Below are 17,930 nucleotides of genomic sequence, written 5' to 3'. Positions count from 1 at the left end.
TGTTGGAACAAATACTTTTGAGACATTGGTGAAAAGTACAACTACTGCAGAACCACACTTATTTAGTGGCTGGTACCTTTACTTTTATTCGACTTTATATCTTGTGGTATGCACCTTAACCACTACACTAGGCCATCGCCATCGCCCCCCCCGCCATACAGTAGTACTAACTCCCCTGCCTGTAGTTACGAACAGCCGCCTCTTGAGGTCTTCTCCCTCAAGAGGGCTTAAGTCAGATTTCCACACTCTCCTCGTGCCATGCAGAGCATTCCAGGCAAGTGCACTCCAGACCTTCAGATCCTGTTCCGTTGGAGAAGCCCAGGCGTTGAGATATTTGAAGTCCTCGACTTACCTCGAGCACAGTTCCGTATATAGGCAGTGGAAATGGTTTTGTCCTCTGTGTAAAGTATGCCAATACCTTTGTTTTCTTGGCATTGAGCTTGAGGCCGATCTTCCGGTTACTCCATTTCTACTGCCAGGACCAGTAGTATAGCTCTCTTTCCTTTCCTTTCTCTGCTGTATCCGAGACCATGGGGCAATCATGAAGGGATGCACTCACCTATAGTCTTCCTCTGGACCAGCATGAAGCTCAGAGTCTCCTCCCTGCCACTGATTGTGAGTCTCAGCCAGGGCATGGTCCATATCGCTACTATAAACAGTGTCACCTTGTAAGACCCCTGCGACTGAGACCTCAAGCTTTTTAGTGTCACCATTGTGGGTTCCTCTAGCATTTAGAGGTCTTGTCCACCAGCACGTGATGACGTGATGATCACAAGACGAAATAGGCCTAAGTGCAACAAAGTACAGGTTATTTTTCATTCGTGTCAGATATTTCTTGCCAAGTTAAATAAAAGTTAGAAACCATGGTTATAAGCAAAACATTCCTATATTTAATACTCTCCATAAACATGTTTACCAAAGACTGTAAAAAGACTGTAAAAATGGGACCCAATGCCTCCCTGCTTGACACTCAGCATCAAGGGTTGGATTGGGGGTAAGTCCCTGCGACATACTAGCGTCCTGTCCAGGGGGTGTACTTGTACATCAAGCTGCCTCACGCTACAGAAACAGTAGCCCTGGTCCAATGCTTACAGCGAGTGTGTCTCTCTGTCAGAGAGAGACACTCGCTGTAAGCATTGGACCAGGGCTACAGAAACAGGAGATAGGCTCCTGCCCTATATGGGCCTCATGGCTCGGCAAGGCTACTTACTACTTACTATGATTGTTCACGTTAGATAGCTTTGTTTTGTCAGCCCATAAATGTCCCTGTCTACCAAAACAAATCATGAAAACACTAAAATACAGCACAAGGGCAATGTGTTTCTGCAGGTGCACCACCACACAACTCCAGTGGCTGATAACTGCTGGTAATGTTAATGTATTTATTGTTTTATGTTATGTAAATGCAGGGCAAAGTTACATATGAAATAACAATAGAGCTGAAACTACTCAACCTCAGGAAATGCCAATGTTAGAAAGCTATGATGTAGCAATTTTGAAATAGCAGGGTTGCTTTCATACTAAATAACACTACATTATTTTGATCCACAAAGGTCAACAGTTTATCAGAAATGTGAATGATCTTCTGATCCCTCTGCCTCCTTATCTGATGCTACTTTCTGGCAGAGTGGCCACTATACATTATTGGCGATGGTCCTAATATAACATCAATATTATGCAATGCGATGCGAGAGTGCGGTCTATAGCCAACACAAACTGGGGACTCCTGAACGTTGCCCTCCACACTCTACTATCTAACACAGTTGAGCTCTACATTGATATTAGCTTAAGCTGTACTGCCGCATTGCATCTACGTAGGTGGTGCACTTCTTGGCCTCAATATTACCATGAAGTCAAGACGCCCTGGGAGATGGCAGACTGCTGGGCGAGCACTGGCGCTTTGGCTTGGGGGGGTCAGATCAACACATGGAATGAATTATGTACTGGCCATATATGGAGCGTGTGTACAGGGTTTGATGAGGTCAGATCAATATATGGAATGTCAGAACAAGTCAGCTCCATATATATGGAGATCTAAGGGTGGCAGCGGGGGAAGTGTCTTGAGTGTACACTTCACAGGGTTTGATGAGGGCCCAGGTAGGGCCGGGCCTGTTGAGAACTCTAGTTTTCGCCGGCTGCCGGGCGTGGCTGCACTAATAACTTTTGGCCCATCTAGAGTTTGAATGGACAGGTATATATCAGTCAAAAGGGAGACATCGAAGAGGAAGGATGGGTGGGGTGGGATCAACGTATGGAATGTCAGAACAGGTCAGCTCCATATATGGAGATCTAAGGGTTTGAGGTCAGATGTAGAGTTGCTGGCCGGCTCCATATATGCAGATATAGGTGATGATCCAGTCTTCTCCATGTATCCAGGGTTTTGATGAGGTGTTTTATCTCACATTGTCTCTGTGCCCTTGGTTTCCTGCAGTCTCTCTGATCTGATCTCCGAAGAATGGATAGATTGCATAAAAAAAAAAGTCTTATGAAAACAAAAACAGTGCTGACTTATGTTGGCATCTTGCCACCTTCAAATAGAGGTGCCTGGACTTAGAAAATGAGTATACAGTGCACTGCACACTATAGGGCTTGGTGATATGACAAACGAATATCACAATATTCAAACCTTTGCCTCGACTACGATTAATGAATGATTACTTTTTAAAGAAAAAAGTGAAAATAGCAACTCTGTGCTAATTAATCAGACTAATAGATTTAATAATTTGACCTGTTTGATCTGGTGGGGGAAATTCAGCTTTCAGCTTACAAGTGCGATTCCGGCCCACTGGTGGGAATGATTTCATGGAACATTTTATAAAACATTAATAATTAATATTAAAAGATAATTAACAAATTAAAAAAAAAAGAAAATCAAAAAAATCAAATACTACTTTAACCCATTATGTTATAATTTAGCTATCGAAAAATAGCAGATCTACAAGCTCATATCTACAAGCAGATCTACGATCTTGTAGATCTGCTATTTTTTTAAAATCGTGAAAATGTGTATTTCAGAAAACTGGAGGATTTAGAAGATCTTTTTTTTTTACATTTGGAGGTCAGGCCTAAATAAAAAAGAAACTGCTGTGAACACTTTTTTGAGATCTTCAAGTGAGCCCTGCATGCAGAAAAGGTCGGGAACTACTGTTCCACTTCTCGGACTCACAGACAAGCAGCCCCACAGCCCATACTTCCTGGAATCCCGCCACAGCCCCATGAGAGAAACATTGCCTGTGGATGTCAGCAACCTGGTGTTCTGATTAGAGGTGATTAATCTTGGCAAGGAGAGCAGAAATCACCTGCCGTCTTGTGTTCCCATCAACGTACTGTTACAGCAGCCACACTAACTCTGTTTCCACACATGTTCTGTTATACGGAGAATGTTCCAAGAGACACGCCAGACCAATGGGGGCTCTCTTATTGCACACTACACTGGATTATTCATTTCTCTCTCCTACAGTCTTCACCACTTCCTTCTCCATCTCTTCCTTCCAACTCCTCCTCCTCCTCCCTGCTCAGGGCTCAGGCCAATCACAACTGGCCCAGACGCTGCAGTCCTGGCTTCTTTTCATAAAAAAGAAAACGAGAAAATCCACATAAAGCTTGTGGTGAAAGAGTTGCTGGATCCATTCGGCTGTATCCACTTTATCCCATTTAGACCTGAGAAATTCAAAACAATGTCTTCGAAATCTTGACAGTTTTCTGAAATACCTATATGTTTCTGTATCAGTGCGGTGCTCAATATTTCATGTCAAGGACCCCAAAACCGATCTTAAAATTTGTTATTCCAGGAACCCCATCAGAAGCAAAGATTTGAGTTAAAAACGTTCGCTCTGAAAGAATTGCGCCACATTTTCACGATTTTTCTAAAATAGCAGACCTACAAGCTCGTAGCGTGCCACCGAGTGGCGTGCTATGAGCTTGTAGATCTGCTATTTTTCAATAGCTAAATCATAACAATGTTTAAAACACCAAAAGGGGTTCCCGCCCCAAAGTGGGTTATTGTAATAAAACACACTGCCAGTTGATGTGTGGGAAACAATATGGAATGACTGTAATACTCACCTGTCATTCTTACACAGAGTTGGCATCCAAAGTGGCATCCATGGAAGTGTGTATACATCTGTACGGTATCCTATAACCTGGATAAGCTTTAATTAGCAGGGCCTGTTAGTTACAATGTGAGGTATACATTTATTTGGGTATGTGGTTAAAAAGTATTACAAATTCAGCATCAAGCATAATTTCTTGAAGCTGCATATAGTGAATACTGAAGAATCTGACACTATATCATTATCACTTTATAACGCTTCACGTTGTTATAAATGTTTATAATCATGTATGTCAACTGTAACAACGTTTAGAGTAGCCTACTGGTCAGACTCATAATGCATTATTATAAGCTCACTGAGGTACATTACAACTACCATAACTTAAGTGTCTTTATTATAATTGTTATGCAACATTATAAACATTTATGATTATAACAAGTGTTATAACACCTTTGAAACATTTAGTACCTTAATCCTAAACACTACTACTTTAACACCTTTATACACTTCTTTACTGGTTATTATTATTATTATTATTATTATTATTATTATTATTATTATTATTATTATTATTATTATTATTATTAATCAAGTACGCAGAACAGTGGGTTGATTGGCCAAAATGCTTGTCACCCCTTTCTCAAGGTTACGTTTGATTGGCTCGTTGGAGCGTGATGTCACTAGGAAGCGCCGAACACTAGTTTCCCAAAGTTTGTGTGTAGCCATGGATGACAGATGAACAAAAGTGAATTCTTGCATTATTAGCTGTCTACATGACAGGTAAGCGCTTACACTATCGAGTATCGACCATGGTAGCTTAAGTGAATTGGCCTCCAACTCTCTGTTACTGTGTGAACCTCCAGTTTAGTTTTTGCTAACCACGGAGCCTCAAGAAAGCCAGCTAGTCGTATGTGAATTTCGATGCTACGCCTTTAAATGTTTAGCTTTGCAAATAAAATCACCTCTTCGGTTCGGACTTGTCAGCGAATCCGAGTTCTTCATTAGTGTCTGTCTGTGAAGTGACCGCGAGTACTCGATAGCGACCCAATTAATTAAACATGCTAGCTAAAACGTAGCCAGTTAGCTTTATCGTTAGCAACTTAGCTGAAGCTGTCGCTTGACAGCCTGGCGTGGCGTGGCGTTATTTTGATGATGGGTGTAAACATTGACACGCCCACCTTCTTATGTCAATACAAGGACACATTCACTGTTTTATTTGTTTGACTCAGCAAAGATTTAAATGTAGACAAAGGAATCCTCTAACATACAGTCAGAGCCAAAGGAGAAAAGATAAATCAAAAATGAAAGCTGGGAACCCAACCCACTTGCACAATGCACAAGTTCAATCAATGCTTAATTGCTCAAATACTTTGAGCATTGCTTACCACCTCTCATTTTTGAAATAACATAATAGAACACGATAAAATGACCCACACAAGTCTACACTTGCACATTATCAGAACAACTTTATTTACCCTAAATAAAGTTGTTCTTATTGTGCCATTGTAAACATTGTGTGTGTGTCATTTTATTGGTAGTAAATGTGACTCAATCAAGTAAACAACAAGGCTGTAATTAAAGCAGTTCAACACAGTCAACTACCATGATATGTGCCTAATTAATATTACTTGCTGTAATGCCGGTATGTGTGTCGTCATCATAATTTTTAGCACATGTAAAGGACTGACAGTCTTGTCATTTCCTCTCCCAAGTGCAGCAGTTCAGAGTTAAATATAGTATTTCTATTTGCCATTTTCCTCTTGTCAGATGGATGACATCAACCTACACCACAGGCTCCTCAACTGGAGGCGTAGGATCAGGGAAATGGGAGAAGTACGTCCAGCACAGGAACGATACATGAGGTTGTTGAAAGACGGAGACACGCTCAGGTGAGCCTAATAAAGGGTGATTATACGCAGTTGAATGCAGGTGCAGCGCGCCAAAAAATTGGCTAAATCTACAGGCTTGCAACAACGCGCTGCACCGATAAGATTTTATCGTCACACGTCACAGGTTTCAAATGCGTATAAAGAAAGTGTGTGAAATTGTTTGTCATACAAGCTCCCAACATTTGCAAAAAAACTGGGGGTAAAGAATATTGAAAGGGAAACAAGTCAGATAGGTCAAATATTCCTAATATAGTATGAGCAATGTCAAGTATACATGAGGTGCATGGTTAAAATAGAAATAAACAAGGCAGTTAAATAGCTGCAGATACAGAAACGCAGTCCATTGTGCAATATCACTTAACAACAGTGACGATAACAGCGGAGCGCATCTGCAGTCATACAGTATATACACACACAAGCCTAGGTGGTGGCCTGTAATTGGCTTGGCATCAGTTTAATTCTGCTGCCAAAATCCAGCGAAGCTATGAGAAACTGAACCGGAACTGGTTTGTGAAACCTGGGATTACAGTTATGCCTATTGTAATCATACCACGTTTTTGAGAACGGAATCAAAACATTTCTAATAGTCCTCTCCCCTACATTATATTTATCTCAAAATCAAGTTTAGACAGGATCTCATTTCATATTGGTGTCTACCGCATTGGCCTCAAAGGAACCTTCCAAATCAATTGGCAGTAAATTTGTAACTACAGAATAATTAAATATCGGTTTTGCCCCTACAGTAATAGTTGTAGTAGTAGTACTTTTTATATGTGTGTGGTAAGGCTGCACAATATATCATTATCGTATCGTTATCAAGGTATGAACATGCAAAATATTAGTATCGCAAAAAGGCAACGGTATTGTGATATGATATATCAATATATCGATATATCGGGAGTGATATTGACTTATTATGCATTCTTTTTGAATAATATTTAGTTTTCAATGTTGCAACACTTAAAGGTAGTGTAAAAAAGCTCTATATTTTGATAGTACTCATTGTATAGAGTGTTTGTTCAGTATGTCTCTCCAGCTTTTTATTAAACAGAAAATGCATTTTCAGAAATTGAAACTGGGATACCAATTTCATCCAATCGGCATAGAGAACGCAGTCAGGTCAGATTAAACATGTGGAATTGTAAGTGATGACACGGAGAAATGAGCAGATAACTGGAACACTATAATGATAAACTACTCTCCTAATTGGCTGAAAATGTGTCACCTACCTGAAAATGTACTTTCCGTTTATTAAAGAGCTGGAGAAACAGGGAGACCCCTGTTACTGAGCAAACGCTATATCAGAATATAGTGATTTAACCTTTTAACAAAAAACGTTTTGTTTTAACAAAAAAAATATCACTTACTCTCCCTTTTAGATTATATATATTATATGACATTTTAACGCTAATAGCGTATCGATACAGCAATATTTGGCATAAATACAGATATATGAAATTTTGTCCATATTGTGCAGCCCTGCTTTTATGAACTCATTGTTCATAACTTCATATGTGTCTTACCGGTATATAAAAACAAAGCATCTAGAACAACATGAAGGGTTACAAGGGTAGCTACTAGCAGTGATATGGGGCATGCTGAGTGATTAGGGTAATGGTTATGATGGTTTTCATGAAAGGCTATGGGCATGCTGACACGGCAGGCACACAGCAGGTGGTCTCTACTGGTTAACCTGTTTAGATCCACATGGAATGATGGAAACATACATTTCTTCTTACTTCTTACGACAAGCTTACTTTCTACGTGACATCAATTGTGCCCCCCCCCCCCCCACACACACACACAGACACACGCACACACACAGACACACTGTCATTGTCATTTACACTGCAATCTTGAGACCTGCAGACCACCCCTACTGGAAGCGGGAAAATTCGCTCCTCTATAATTTCTTTTTGTTTGCCTGTTGTGGAAAGAAAAGAAAAAGTACCCAAATGCCTATCCTGTGAATTCTCATTGTATTGGATTTATCATGTTTTCATTAGAGAATTGATGTTTCCATGTTGAAAAAAGCTGAAATGGCACATCTACAAGTTTACAACAGTAAATACAAGTTTACAACACATCACTTCGTGATGTGTTATTAGCTTGTAGATCAGCCACTTCCGCTATTTTTTGGAAATATGGAAATAATGAATGTCGGTCATTTCTTTGTATATTAGTTATTTGTCATATCTGCCCGTGCATTTTCTTTTGATTACCAGGCAAACAGAAATGTATTTATTCATATGTTCTACTGTTCAATGCCACAAACACAATGGTCAACTTTGTAATCGTGACATCCCTAATTATTGTCTATAGTACACAACAGCAATGTTTTCCTCTCATTTGCTGTACAGTATGTGTACAGTCTACCATACTGTATTTATGGTATGACAGCTGTCCGTGTGATCACACTGAATTTTGATGACATTTACATGTCTTTGTCATAGTGCCGTGCACCTGCTCTGAGATGTGTTTTTAACTCATTCTGACCTGAGATCAGATTCTAAAAATGTCAGTCGTTCTTCGATTTTTCAAAAATAGCAGACGAGTGGCGCGCTATGAGCTTGTAGATCTGATATTTTTCAATAGCTAAAGCATAACATGATGCTAACACCAAAATGGGTTCCCGTTCAGAATGGGCTAAGCTGTGAATGCTGCAGCCAGACCTATCAGAGGTGACCTATTCTTAACCTGTGATTTCTTCTCTTTTAGTTACCAAGGGAACTCTGACGAAGTGGGTTGCTATGTGGCTCCCCAGCCTTTATCGAAGGGAAATTGCTACTTTGAGGTAAGGCAACATTTGACAGTTAACGCCTGTTTCAAGTTCAACGTGGCTCTGTAATGGTATTCTTGGGATATGCAAGCAATTTCTGATCAAGTCTTTTAGTGACTGTACAGTAAGACCCTGCCATAATAAGCATTCCGAGACTTTTTGTCTCTCACCAGTCCGTGATTTCTAGAAACTAATGTCCGAGAGGAATTGAGAGTATTTTGAAAAGCTGAGAATGTTTTTGGTTCTTGAGCTATCATTCATTTTGAAATGTTGGGTGGGGGGGGGATTATGGACAATATGATAGGGTTCCCACATACCATCATTTGGTGTGCCCAAGATTACTTTTCCATCCATCCAGCAATTTTATCCCCTGGAATCCTATTGCTGACAATTTTCTAAACTTCATATTAAATTCCGAGAGCCCCCTGCAGTCCCAATTCACGACTGCAAAAACCCGCTACCTCAAAAATGTCCTCGCTGTTTTGGAATGAGGCATAGGGTGTGGGTTAGGTGGTATCTCCGAGGGTGAAGATTAATGTAACAGTGTTTTTCAGTAGCAGGCAGAGGGAGAGAATATCGGGACATTTATTTAGCGAGCTGATGCGCCTCTATGTAACAGGCCTGTTCAGCAGCTCTCTGCGTCTAGTGCAGTTTGAAGGGAAGAAAAAAAGAAGTGTCCCAGTGATTTAGTACAGGAAAGCCTGCTAGCCTGCCCAGTCATAAATTGGCCAACGGGAGGGTTTCAGTTTGTTATTTATGATGCTTGTGTGTCGTGTACAGCGGCTACTGTACATCGGTGGCAGGTAGGGCAGGTTTGATTGGGTTTCCTTTCCTAAATGTTTTTAGACATAATGGGAAGAAGACACATATTGATCAGAGTCAAGACCCCCGGGACCCAAACTTACAAAATTATATAATATGAATTAACCGGTAGACTTTTCTTTTTGTAGGATACGTAAAGGAAAAAATCTCACGACTCATACAAAATGGGCATGTGAGCCAAAAATGGGTCCATTGTTTGGAAAACACTGAAGATTTTTTTATTGATTGAATATTTTATTAGACAACACACAAATGCAAACGGCACAATGTACAGTCAAGCATCTAGTCCAAAAGGACACCACCGAAGAAAGACCTTGCTGTCTTGTTTCCAAATGACTGTGCTTCTGACAACATACCATTTGTCTGCAGAGAGCCTGGCCATGAAGCACACACCTATGAAATATAAAGACAATGATTAAACCCTTAAACTTACCATTCTATATTTTCTATCCATTATAGTTTGTAAAGAGTTGGAAAGTGCACCACAGCTGTACTGTACGCCACCCATGCTCAATCTTATGCTTCGTGTAGTATGTGAAGTTTTGTCACTTTGTACCAGATGCTCTCACCTAACACTCACACACACACGCACGCACGCACACACGCACGCACGCACGCACGCACGCACGCACGCACGCACGCACGCACGCACGCACAGTATGTGAGAGTGAGATTCACATGGAGCAGAGCCTGGTCATTTTAGATGAGTTTAAAGGACAACTTTAGTTTTTTTCAACCAACGTTCATGTTTTAGGTGGTTATTAGAGAAAGTAAATGATGAGTGTTAATTTCTTTTCGTTTGCTGCTTTCTTTAGTTTTAGTGATTTTAGCTGTTTTTGACAGGGGGGCGGGGGCATTCGAACATGGAGCTACATATGTATTTTTTTACAATTTTATAGCGATTTTTTAAATGTATTATTATTTACTAGACCCCAAGAAATTACATCTGGCCACAAAAGATCACTGAATGTGAAGCTAGCCTACTGGGGGGAAGCCACACTGTGTGTCATAGGCTCAATATGTCAGTTTGACACATTCAGTAGATCCTGTGATCTTTTGTGGCCAGATGTAATTTCTTGGGGTCTAGTAGGACTATAGTAAATAATACAAAAAATAAATCGCTATAACATTTTGTAAAGAAATACATATTTAGCCCCATGTCAAAAACAGCTAAAAATCCATAAAACAAAAGAAAGCAGCAAATGAAAAAAAAAAACCCCCCCAAAAAACACTCACCTTTTACTTTCTCCTAAAACATGAACTTTGGTTGAAAAAAACTAAAGTTGTCCTTTAAAATATTGTACATGTATACTTACTGTAAGTATGTGGGTTAAGGTGTCCATAAAACAGCCTATCATTTTACGCAGCACAGTCACCCTTGTTGTGACGCACACATTTCCTAGATATCTCGAAAGTTTGGGTCGTTGTTTTTTCCCAATTAAAGGTCAGGCTTCTGTCAGAAAATGCGTCAGCGGTATCCTCGTCTTTCCTCATTACGCTTCCACGAGGGATTAATTTCAGCTTCACCGGTGCCTCTCCACAGACACTTTTCATCATCGCTCTTCTCTCAAGCGCCCAGCCGAACATTCCACTTATTTCAACAGATTTATTTGAAAAGTCTGTTCATTAGTCAACATTCCTAGACACGAGCGCATTCCTCCTTCCTTCATCCTTCGTCATCGAATTCATCTTGCATTTTTTCCCCCCAGGTTTTTTTACTTGGAAATTTACACACGTAATTTATATTTTGTGGTATTTTAATTTGAACGTCTTCTGTGTCAAGTGTGGAAAGTATAATAGCCTGTTGAAGCCAAGACGCCAAGTCCCCGTATCGGAGAAGTGATTGGTTTCCTCCAAAGTAGAGCCAAGCCAGAGCCGGAGGAGCTGGAGGCCTGGGACTTTTGCTGTCTGGTTTCAGATCTTCTGATACGCGTTCGCGAGCTGTTGTTTTGGAAGCCTCTTCTGGACGGAAAGAGGTGGAGAATCCTGGGCGATTTGGTATAAGGGGAGAAGCATGACGCTTTATCTGCACAGGCAAGGAGCGAACTTTCCCACGGCAACAAGTGCGCGCAAAAGAAAAACTGTCCTGATATGGAACGTCGGTCATTAGCGTTGCGACGTAGCCTGAAACCAATCAAATTAGCAATAAATACTAAGTGTGTAGATCTCAACCAATAATAATATCACTGTGCACGGCGCATTGTCGCTCGCGGTACGTCAGGACATGTAGTCTAATGAGATTTCATGGTCATCGTTCGTTCGCTCGCTCGCATCGCTGATGGCAAAAGGGAGGAATGACACAAGAGTGATGAAAAATGCGTCCAGAAGGTACCGGTGCTCGAAGTTCCTCCGCCACCGTGGAGACTGTGATTTCCTTCACAGGACCTCCAGCTTAGCTGGGCACGGCGAAGACAGTTGGGTTAGGTGTTGAGGCTCGTAGGGTGAAGGTGTTATCGATAACGACTCCTACAGGTCGGTTCAGCACGGAGCATGCAGTAACTGGGAGGGGAGGGGTTAAATGTGCAGTGAAACGCCTCGCTGTCGCATGACAAGAAGTGGCCGACGACTCCATGTGTATATAGGACGAGACATGGTTGGTGTACAGTTGTACACCTCCCCAGACCAAGAGTAGGAGTTGGTTAGCAGCGGTGATGGGATCTACTGTATACAAATGTAGGGTAATTGGCATAAAGACTACATTGGGGAGAAACAAAAAAAAAAGATGGAGAAAAGAAAAAACAAAGACAAGTAACGGACACAATTGAATTGTTCGCTTTACCAGGGCAGGCTGTGTACGACGTGCACGTGCAGTGTGTGCACACACATGCACACATACCGGTAGAGGACTACTTTCCTGTATTTTATCTGTATCACCTTTCACCTAATTCTGCTTGGTAGCGTGTGTCATTTTGGCTGGGCCTGCCTATTTGTCTGCCTGCCTCCCTGCCTGGCTGGGTGACTGTGTGTCAGACTTGCATGCTTGCTGTCTGAGGGTATATAGGGGGGATTGTGGCAGTTTTCCCATGCTGCCAGTTGGGCTCTGGACAGCTGTATATACCCATGGAGGGAGTCGGTCTCTGGGCATCTCCAAGAGACCCACACTGGGGTAGAGACAGACTGGGAACCAGGAAAGCCAGAGATTTACAAGCGTCCTCCCTTCTCCCTGACTGCAGTTTTCCATTGAAAAGTGTGACTCAGTGATGTTTCTAATAGTAAAATCGTATGACGTGTGTTTTGATTTGGGTCTTCTGTTTCTGTCAAGGGTTGATGGGCTTGCTTTTTCCCCGGGATGTATTCTATGTTTCACACGATCATTTCTTCACCCACATAAGTAAGAAAAAAGCTTTAAGTGCCTGGTTTAAGGGCGATGGTAGGCAAACATATTAAGCCCTTTTTGGTTCTTTGTGGAACAATGGTGTTGCACACAAATAGTGAAATACAGCCGATCTACAAGTTTACATCATTACAGTGTTTTCATCCTCTGTGTGTGTGTGTGTGTGTAGGTGATGATAGTGGACACAGGTGTGAGGGGGACCATTGCTGTAGGCCTGGTGCCTAAGTTCTATAGACTAGACCACCAGCCTGGTTGGTTGCCCTACTCTGTAGCCTACCATGCTGACAATGGGAAGTAAGTAAAATGGCACTATTGATATACTGCTATTTATTATTATTCATCTATTGTTTTTGTATTATTTCTAAAGTATTTTATAATGTTTTTGTATGTTTTTTTTTGCACAATATGGCACTACCAAGATTATTTAATTTGATGACCATGTTGTGTTGGTTCCACCCACTGACCGACCTGTAACGTGACCCGTGGGTGTCTTATTTCACATCGCTCACATCTCCAGTTTGACCAGATGAAGAGCCTTGTATCGAATTGTTGTCAATAAAGTATTCGTTTGGAGCAGGTTCTTTTCTCTTTTTCTAATTTACCGTACTTTAGATGACATGAGTAGCATGTGTTCTGGGATGGTGGGAGAGCCCTTAATATGTGTGTGTTTGTTTCTGTCGATGTTACTGTTGTGTGTTGCTAGATTGTTTCATTGTGGGCGCTCGGGTGACCCGAGTGCCTGCCCACAACTTCTTTTCCTATTCCTAAAAGTAACCTCAGTAAAACTATGCCAAAACCCACAACATAACCGTAGTAAAACTTTGCCTAACTAACCCTAACCTTATTCCTAACCTTAACTCATTTTTGGGCAGGAACCCCTTTTGGTGTTAGCATTATGTTATGCTTTAGCTATTGAAAAATAGCAGATCTACAAGCTCGTAGCTTGTAGGTCTGCTATTTTTGAAAAATCGAAGAACGACTGACACAGAAACTTAGCTTTTTCAGAAAACTGTCAGGATCTAGAAGACATTTTTAGAATCTGATCTCGGGTCAAAATGGGTAACCACAAGAATACAAGAACCGCTGGGGGGGGGGGGGGGGGGGGGGGGGGGGGGGGGGGGATGAGCGCCGGTCTGCGTGAAAAAGGTTTTTTTGGGGCCTGGTTCTGGTTACCGTACGCGAAAACCTATGGGCTTACGGGGCGACACCTGTCAGCAGGGAGTGTTGGGCTGGGAGGAGCAGGACGGGCGGCTCTAAATCCTGATTGTTTCCGACCCGAGTGTAGTTGGGTCTGTGCCACACGAGAGTGCCAGGTTGACTCGGTGGGTTAACCCATTCTGACCTGAGATCAGATTCTAAAAGTGTCTTCTACATCCTGACAGTTTTCTGAAAATGCCACGTTTCCATGTCAGTCGTTCTTTGAGTTTTTCAAAAATATCAGACCTACAAGCTTGTAGATCTGTTATTTTTCAATAGCTAAAGCATGACATAATGCTAACACCAAAAGGGGTTCCCGCACAAAATGGGTTAAGCTAGTCTCGTGTGGCCAGACTGTTGCCTCTCGCAAATTTGAACAGTTAATGTTTTTTGCATTTGTGGCGCGCCCTATGTGTAGAAGTGAAATCCCCTTTGCCACTGTGTTGAGTAGAGGCCCCTCAACATGATTAACCCATTTAGGCCCGACGTCAAAAAGAAAAAAAAGTTCGCTCTGAAAGAATATATCTTCAAAGATTTGTGCCGCATTTTTACGATTTTTCAAAAATAGCAGACCTACAAGCTCGTAGCGTGCCACTCGGTGGCGCGCTACCTAAATCCGGTTTTCTGAAATATCTATGTTTCTGTATCAGTGGTGCTCAATATTTCATGTCAAGGAGCTCAAAAATCATATGTAATTGGCCACCGACCCCCCATCTGAAAATATGTTGTCCCTCAGAAGCAAAGATTTGATTTTTATAGCTAAAGTATAACATAATGCTTATTTAAAACACCAAAAGGGGTTCCCGCCCAGAATGGGTTAAAAGTAATGTTTTACAAGACAACAATTAATATAGGAAATTTCAAGCTTGCCGGGCCACCAATTGAAGAGGCCTTGCATTATAGGAATATACAAGTTTTAATGAATATTGTACTGTTTCAAACGTTTCACATCTCTCCCTCTTTAGGTTATACAATGGCAACCCAGTGGGGCAGCAATTTGGACCAAAATGTGCTCGCGGTGACCGCATTGGCTGTGGGATTCACTCAGAAAATATTGAGGCAGGATTTACGACTGTCTTTTTCACCAAAAATGGCAAAGAGGTGGGTTCTCCGTCTCTCGTGCCAATCCACAATGATCTCCTTTAAACAGACGCAATACGGCTCTGGAAATAAAAGCAGAACCCATCTTGTCTGTGTGTGTGTGTGTGTGTGTGTTTGTCGTTGCCGAATGCGTTTGTGTTAAAATGGTATGCCAATTCTTGGCCTTTCATTATATCCAAAAAATAGATGATCTACAAAGCAAGCTCGTAATGCATCGCACTGTGGGCGCATTGTGGGCTTGTTATGTCGACTTATCGTCTATTTTAATAATATTTCTTTAGTCTACAATATTCCTAACCATGGGTCCGTCTCTCTGTCCCAGGTGGGTTCGGTGGAGGTGCCTGTCTCGGTGGAGGGCCTCTTCCCCGCCGTAGGGATGCACTCCCTGGGGGAGGAGGTGCGCGTGGACCTGCAGGCCGAGTGGCTCGTGGAGGAAGACGACAGCCTGATGATGGTGGACAGCCACGAGGACGACTGGGGTCGGCTCTACGACGTCAGGATCAGCGGCACGGTAAAGAATGCAATGCATAAACTGCCTCCCCCTGGCCAGCCGGGGCGCCTGATGGAGGGGAAAGGAACTGGTTGGAATAACGTGTTCCTTCCACGCGCTATACGTCCAACCAGGGAAACTCCCCCCTGTCAGGTGTAAAAGGAGCAACTTGGACACTCAGGCATGAAGGAAGCATGAGTTCAAGTCCTTTGCTCTCCCCATGTCCCCCATATATGGGTACTAGGTTGGTGGAGGGTGTGTAGAGCCCAGGATCACATTAGATGATTGACACAGGGGTGAAAAATGGGTTACAAAATCGTGGGATAAAAAATATATATAAAAAAAAAAGAATACAATGCATTTAGACACCCGTTACAACTCACTTGCATCACCCGCCAATACTTAACCCATTTTAGGCCTGGAAAAAAATGTCTTCTAAATCCTGACAGTTTTCGGAAAATACCTGTGTTTCTAGGCCTATATCACTCAATATTTCATGTCAAGGACCCCCAAAAATGATCTGTAATGAATTGGCCTCCGAGACCCCCATCTGAATATATGTTGTTCCAGGGACCTCCCCAGAAGCACAGATTTGAGTTAAAAACGTTTGTTCTGAAAAAATATGTTCCAAATTTGAGGCACATTTTCACGATAAAAAATAAATAGCAGACCTACAAGCTCGCTATGAGCTTGTAGATCTGCTATTTTTCAATAGCTAAATTATAGCATAATGTTTAAAACACAAAAAGGGGTTCCCGCCCCAAATGGGTTTAAATAAGAAAATCTCTGTACTGTTAAGATTGTTCCCAATACTCTCCTCTCATACTGTCTTGTAATATTTTGTACCAAATTGCACTCATTTCGTAAACCTCAAGTCATGACTTTGTGACTTTTGCTTGTGACTAAATAACCTAATAACTTTTCCTGATTACTGAAAAGCAATAGTTCTGGACACGATATGTTGTTTAGTGTCGCTGAGCAGGTGCCAATAGTCTTACACTTGGTCGTTAAGGTTATTGCTGGTTTTTTGATTTGTTACATTTTGTCAAATTACTTTGCATGTAATGTTTTACCCTCCTAAGAATAAACGTGGCTCCCGTCAGTTTGGTAGTTTCTGGAGAGCTCTATCAGCATTAGTAGTCGGTAATCGAGTTCTTCAGTATGTTCTATAAAGAAAAAATAAATCACACCCGTGTGAAGTGAGTGGTGTGGGGATCCCCGGAGGGGGTTCCAGGCCCACAGGAACGCACCCAGGGTGCCGGCCCGATTCCGGCGAGCCGCCCCGCATCCGAAACGGTTGAGAAATGACAGTTACCGTGTGGGGGTTACTGTACCCTCCACTGTACTGTACTGGCACACCCGAAATCTCCATATATACAGTTAATATGTGTGTGTGTGTGTGTGTGTGTGTGTGTGTGTGTTAGGTTGCGCACAGGTGGTGAAAAACAACCATGCGGTTTTCGTGCTCGTACCCACCCACCCAGCTAGAGACACACACACACACACACACACACACGCACACACACACACACACACACACACACACACACACACACACACACACACACACACCTCATTGTTTTACTTTGATAGAACAATGTAGCGCAACAGGAAAGCAATGGCAGAGAGGAGGATTCACAACACAAAACGTCTGAGTCAGAAAAAGAATCGGGGCATTACTGAAATGCAGCCACACATGGACTTTCTCTTGCAGTTGTCTTTTTGAAGTTGTTTTATGATAGGCTTTATGATGTAGTAGACCGCAGACCTCTCCTCCTCCACTTAGTTAGATTGGTCATGCAGGAATGTGAATATTTCATATTCATATTTCAAATAGACTTACTGTACTGTAGCCAAAGATGTATCAGGAATTTGCATGGTGGCTGGTGCTAATTTTCCACCGTGCCCACTTAGGGCTGTTCCTGATGAATGGTATCTACATATATCTGCAAACTTAAACTCCTTAACCCATTTTCGGCGGGAACCCCTTTTGGTTTTAGCATTATGTTATGCTTTAGCTATTGAAAAATAGCAGATCTACAAGCTCATAGCGCGCCACCGAGTGGCGCGCTACGAGCGGCGCGCTACGAGCTTGTAGGTCTGCTATTTTTGAACGACTGAAATAGAATGATAGCTTTTTCAGAAAACTGTCAGTACTCGTAAAATAAGAACAGGGAAACACCTAATTTCCCCACGGGAACATTGGCACACTAAAACATCAATGCCAAATACCAGAAGGAAAAAACAAACTTGTTTTTTTCCTGTT

General features: G+C 41.9%; 1 protein-coding gene across 1 annotated transcript in view; it reads left to right on the top strand.

Annotated features, from left to right (window-relative positions):
• Window positions 1-4,741: 4,741 nt before the first annotated feature.
• Window positions 4,742-17,930, top strand: part of spryd3 (SPRY domain containing 3) — a 68,542-nt gene continuing 55,353 nt past the window's right edge. Inside the window, 6 exon segments of the mRNA XM_080763946.1 lie at window positions 4,742-4,832; window positions 5,820-5,941; window positions 8,660-8,735; window positions 13,046-13,170; window positions 15,039-15,174; window positions 15,497-15,685. Of these exon segments, the coding sequence (XP_080620072.1) occupies window positions 5,820-5,941; window positions 8,660-8,735; window positions 13,046-13,170; window positions 15,039-15,174; window positions 15,497-15,685 (648 nt within the window). The 5' untranslated portion in view covers window positions 4,742-4,832.

The sequence above is a fragment of the Protomyctophum bolini genome, assembly GCF_963924005.1.
Source record: "Protomyctophum bolini genome assembly, chromosome: 5".
Lineage (NCBI taxonomy): Eukaryota > Metazoa > Chordata > Actinopteri > Myctophiformes > Myctophidae > Protomyctophum > Protomyctophum bolini.
The sequence above is the reverse complement of the archived record's forward strand: the minus strand, read 5'-3'. Positions and strand labels throughout refer to the sequence as shown.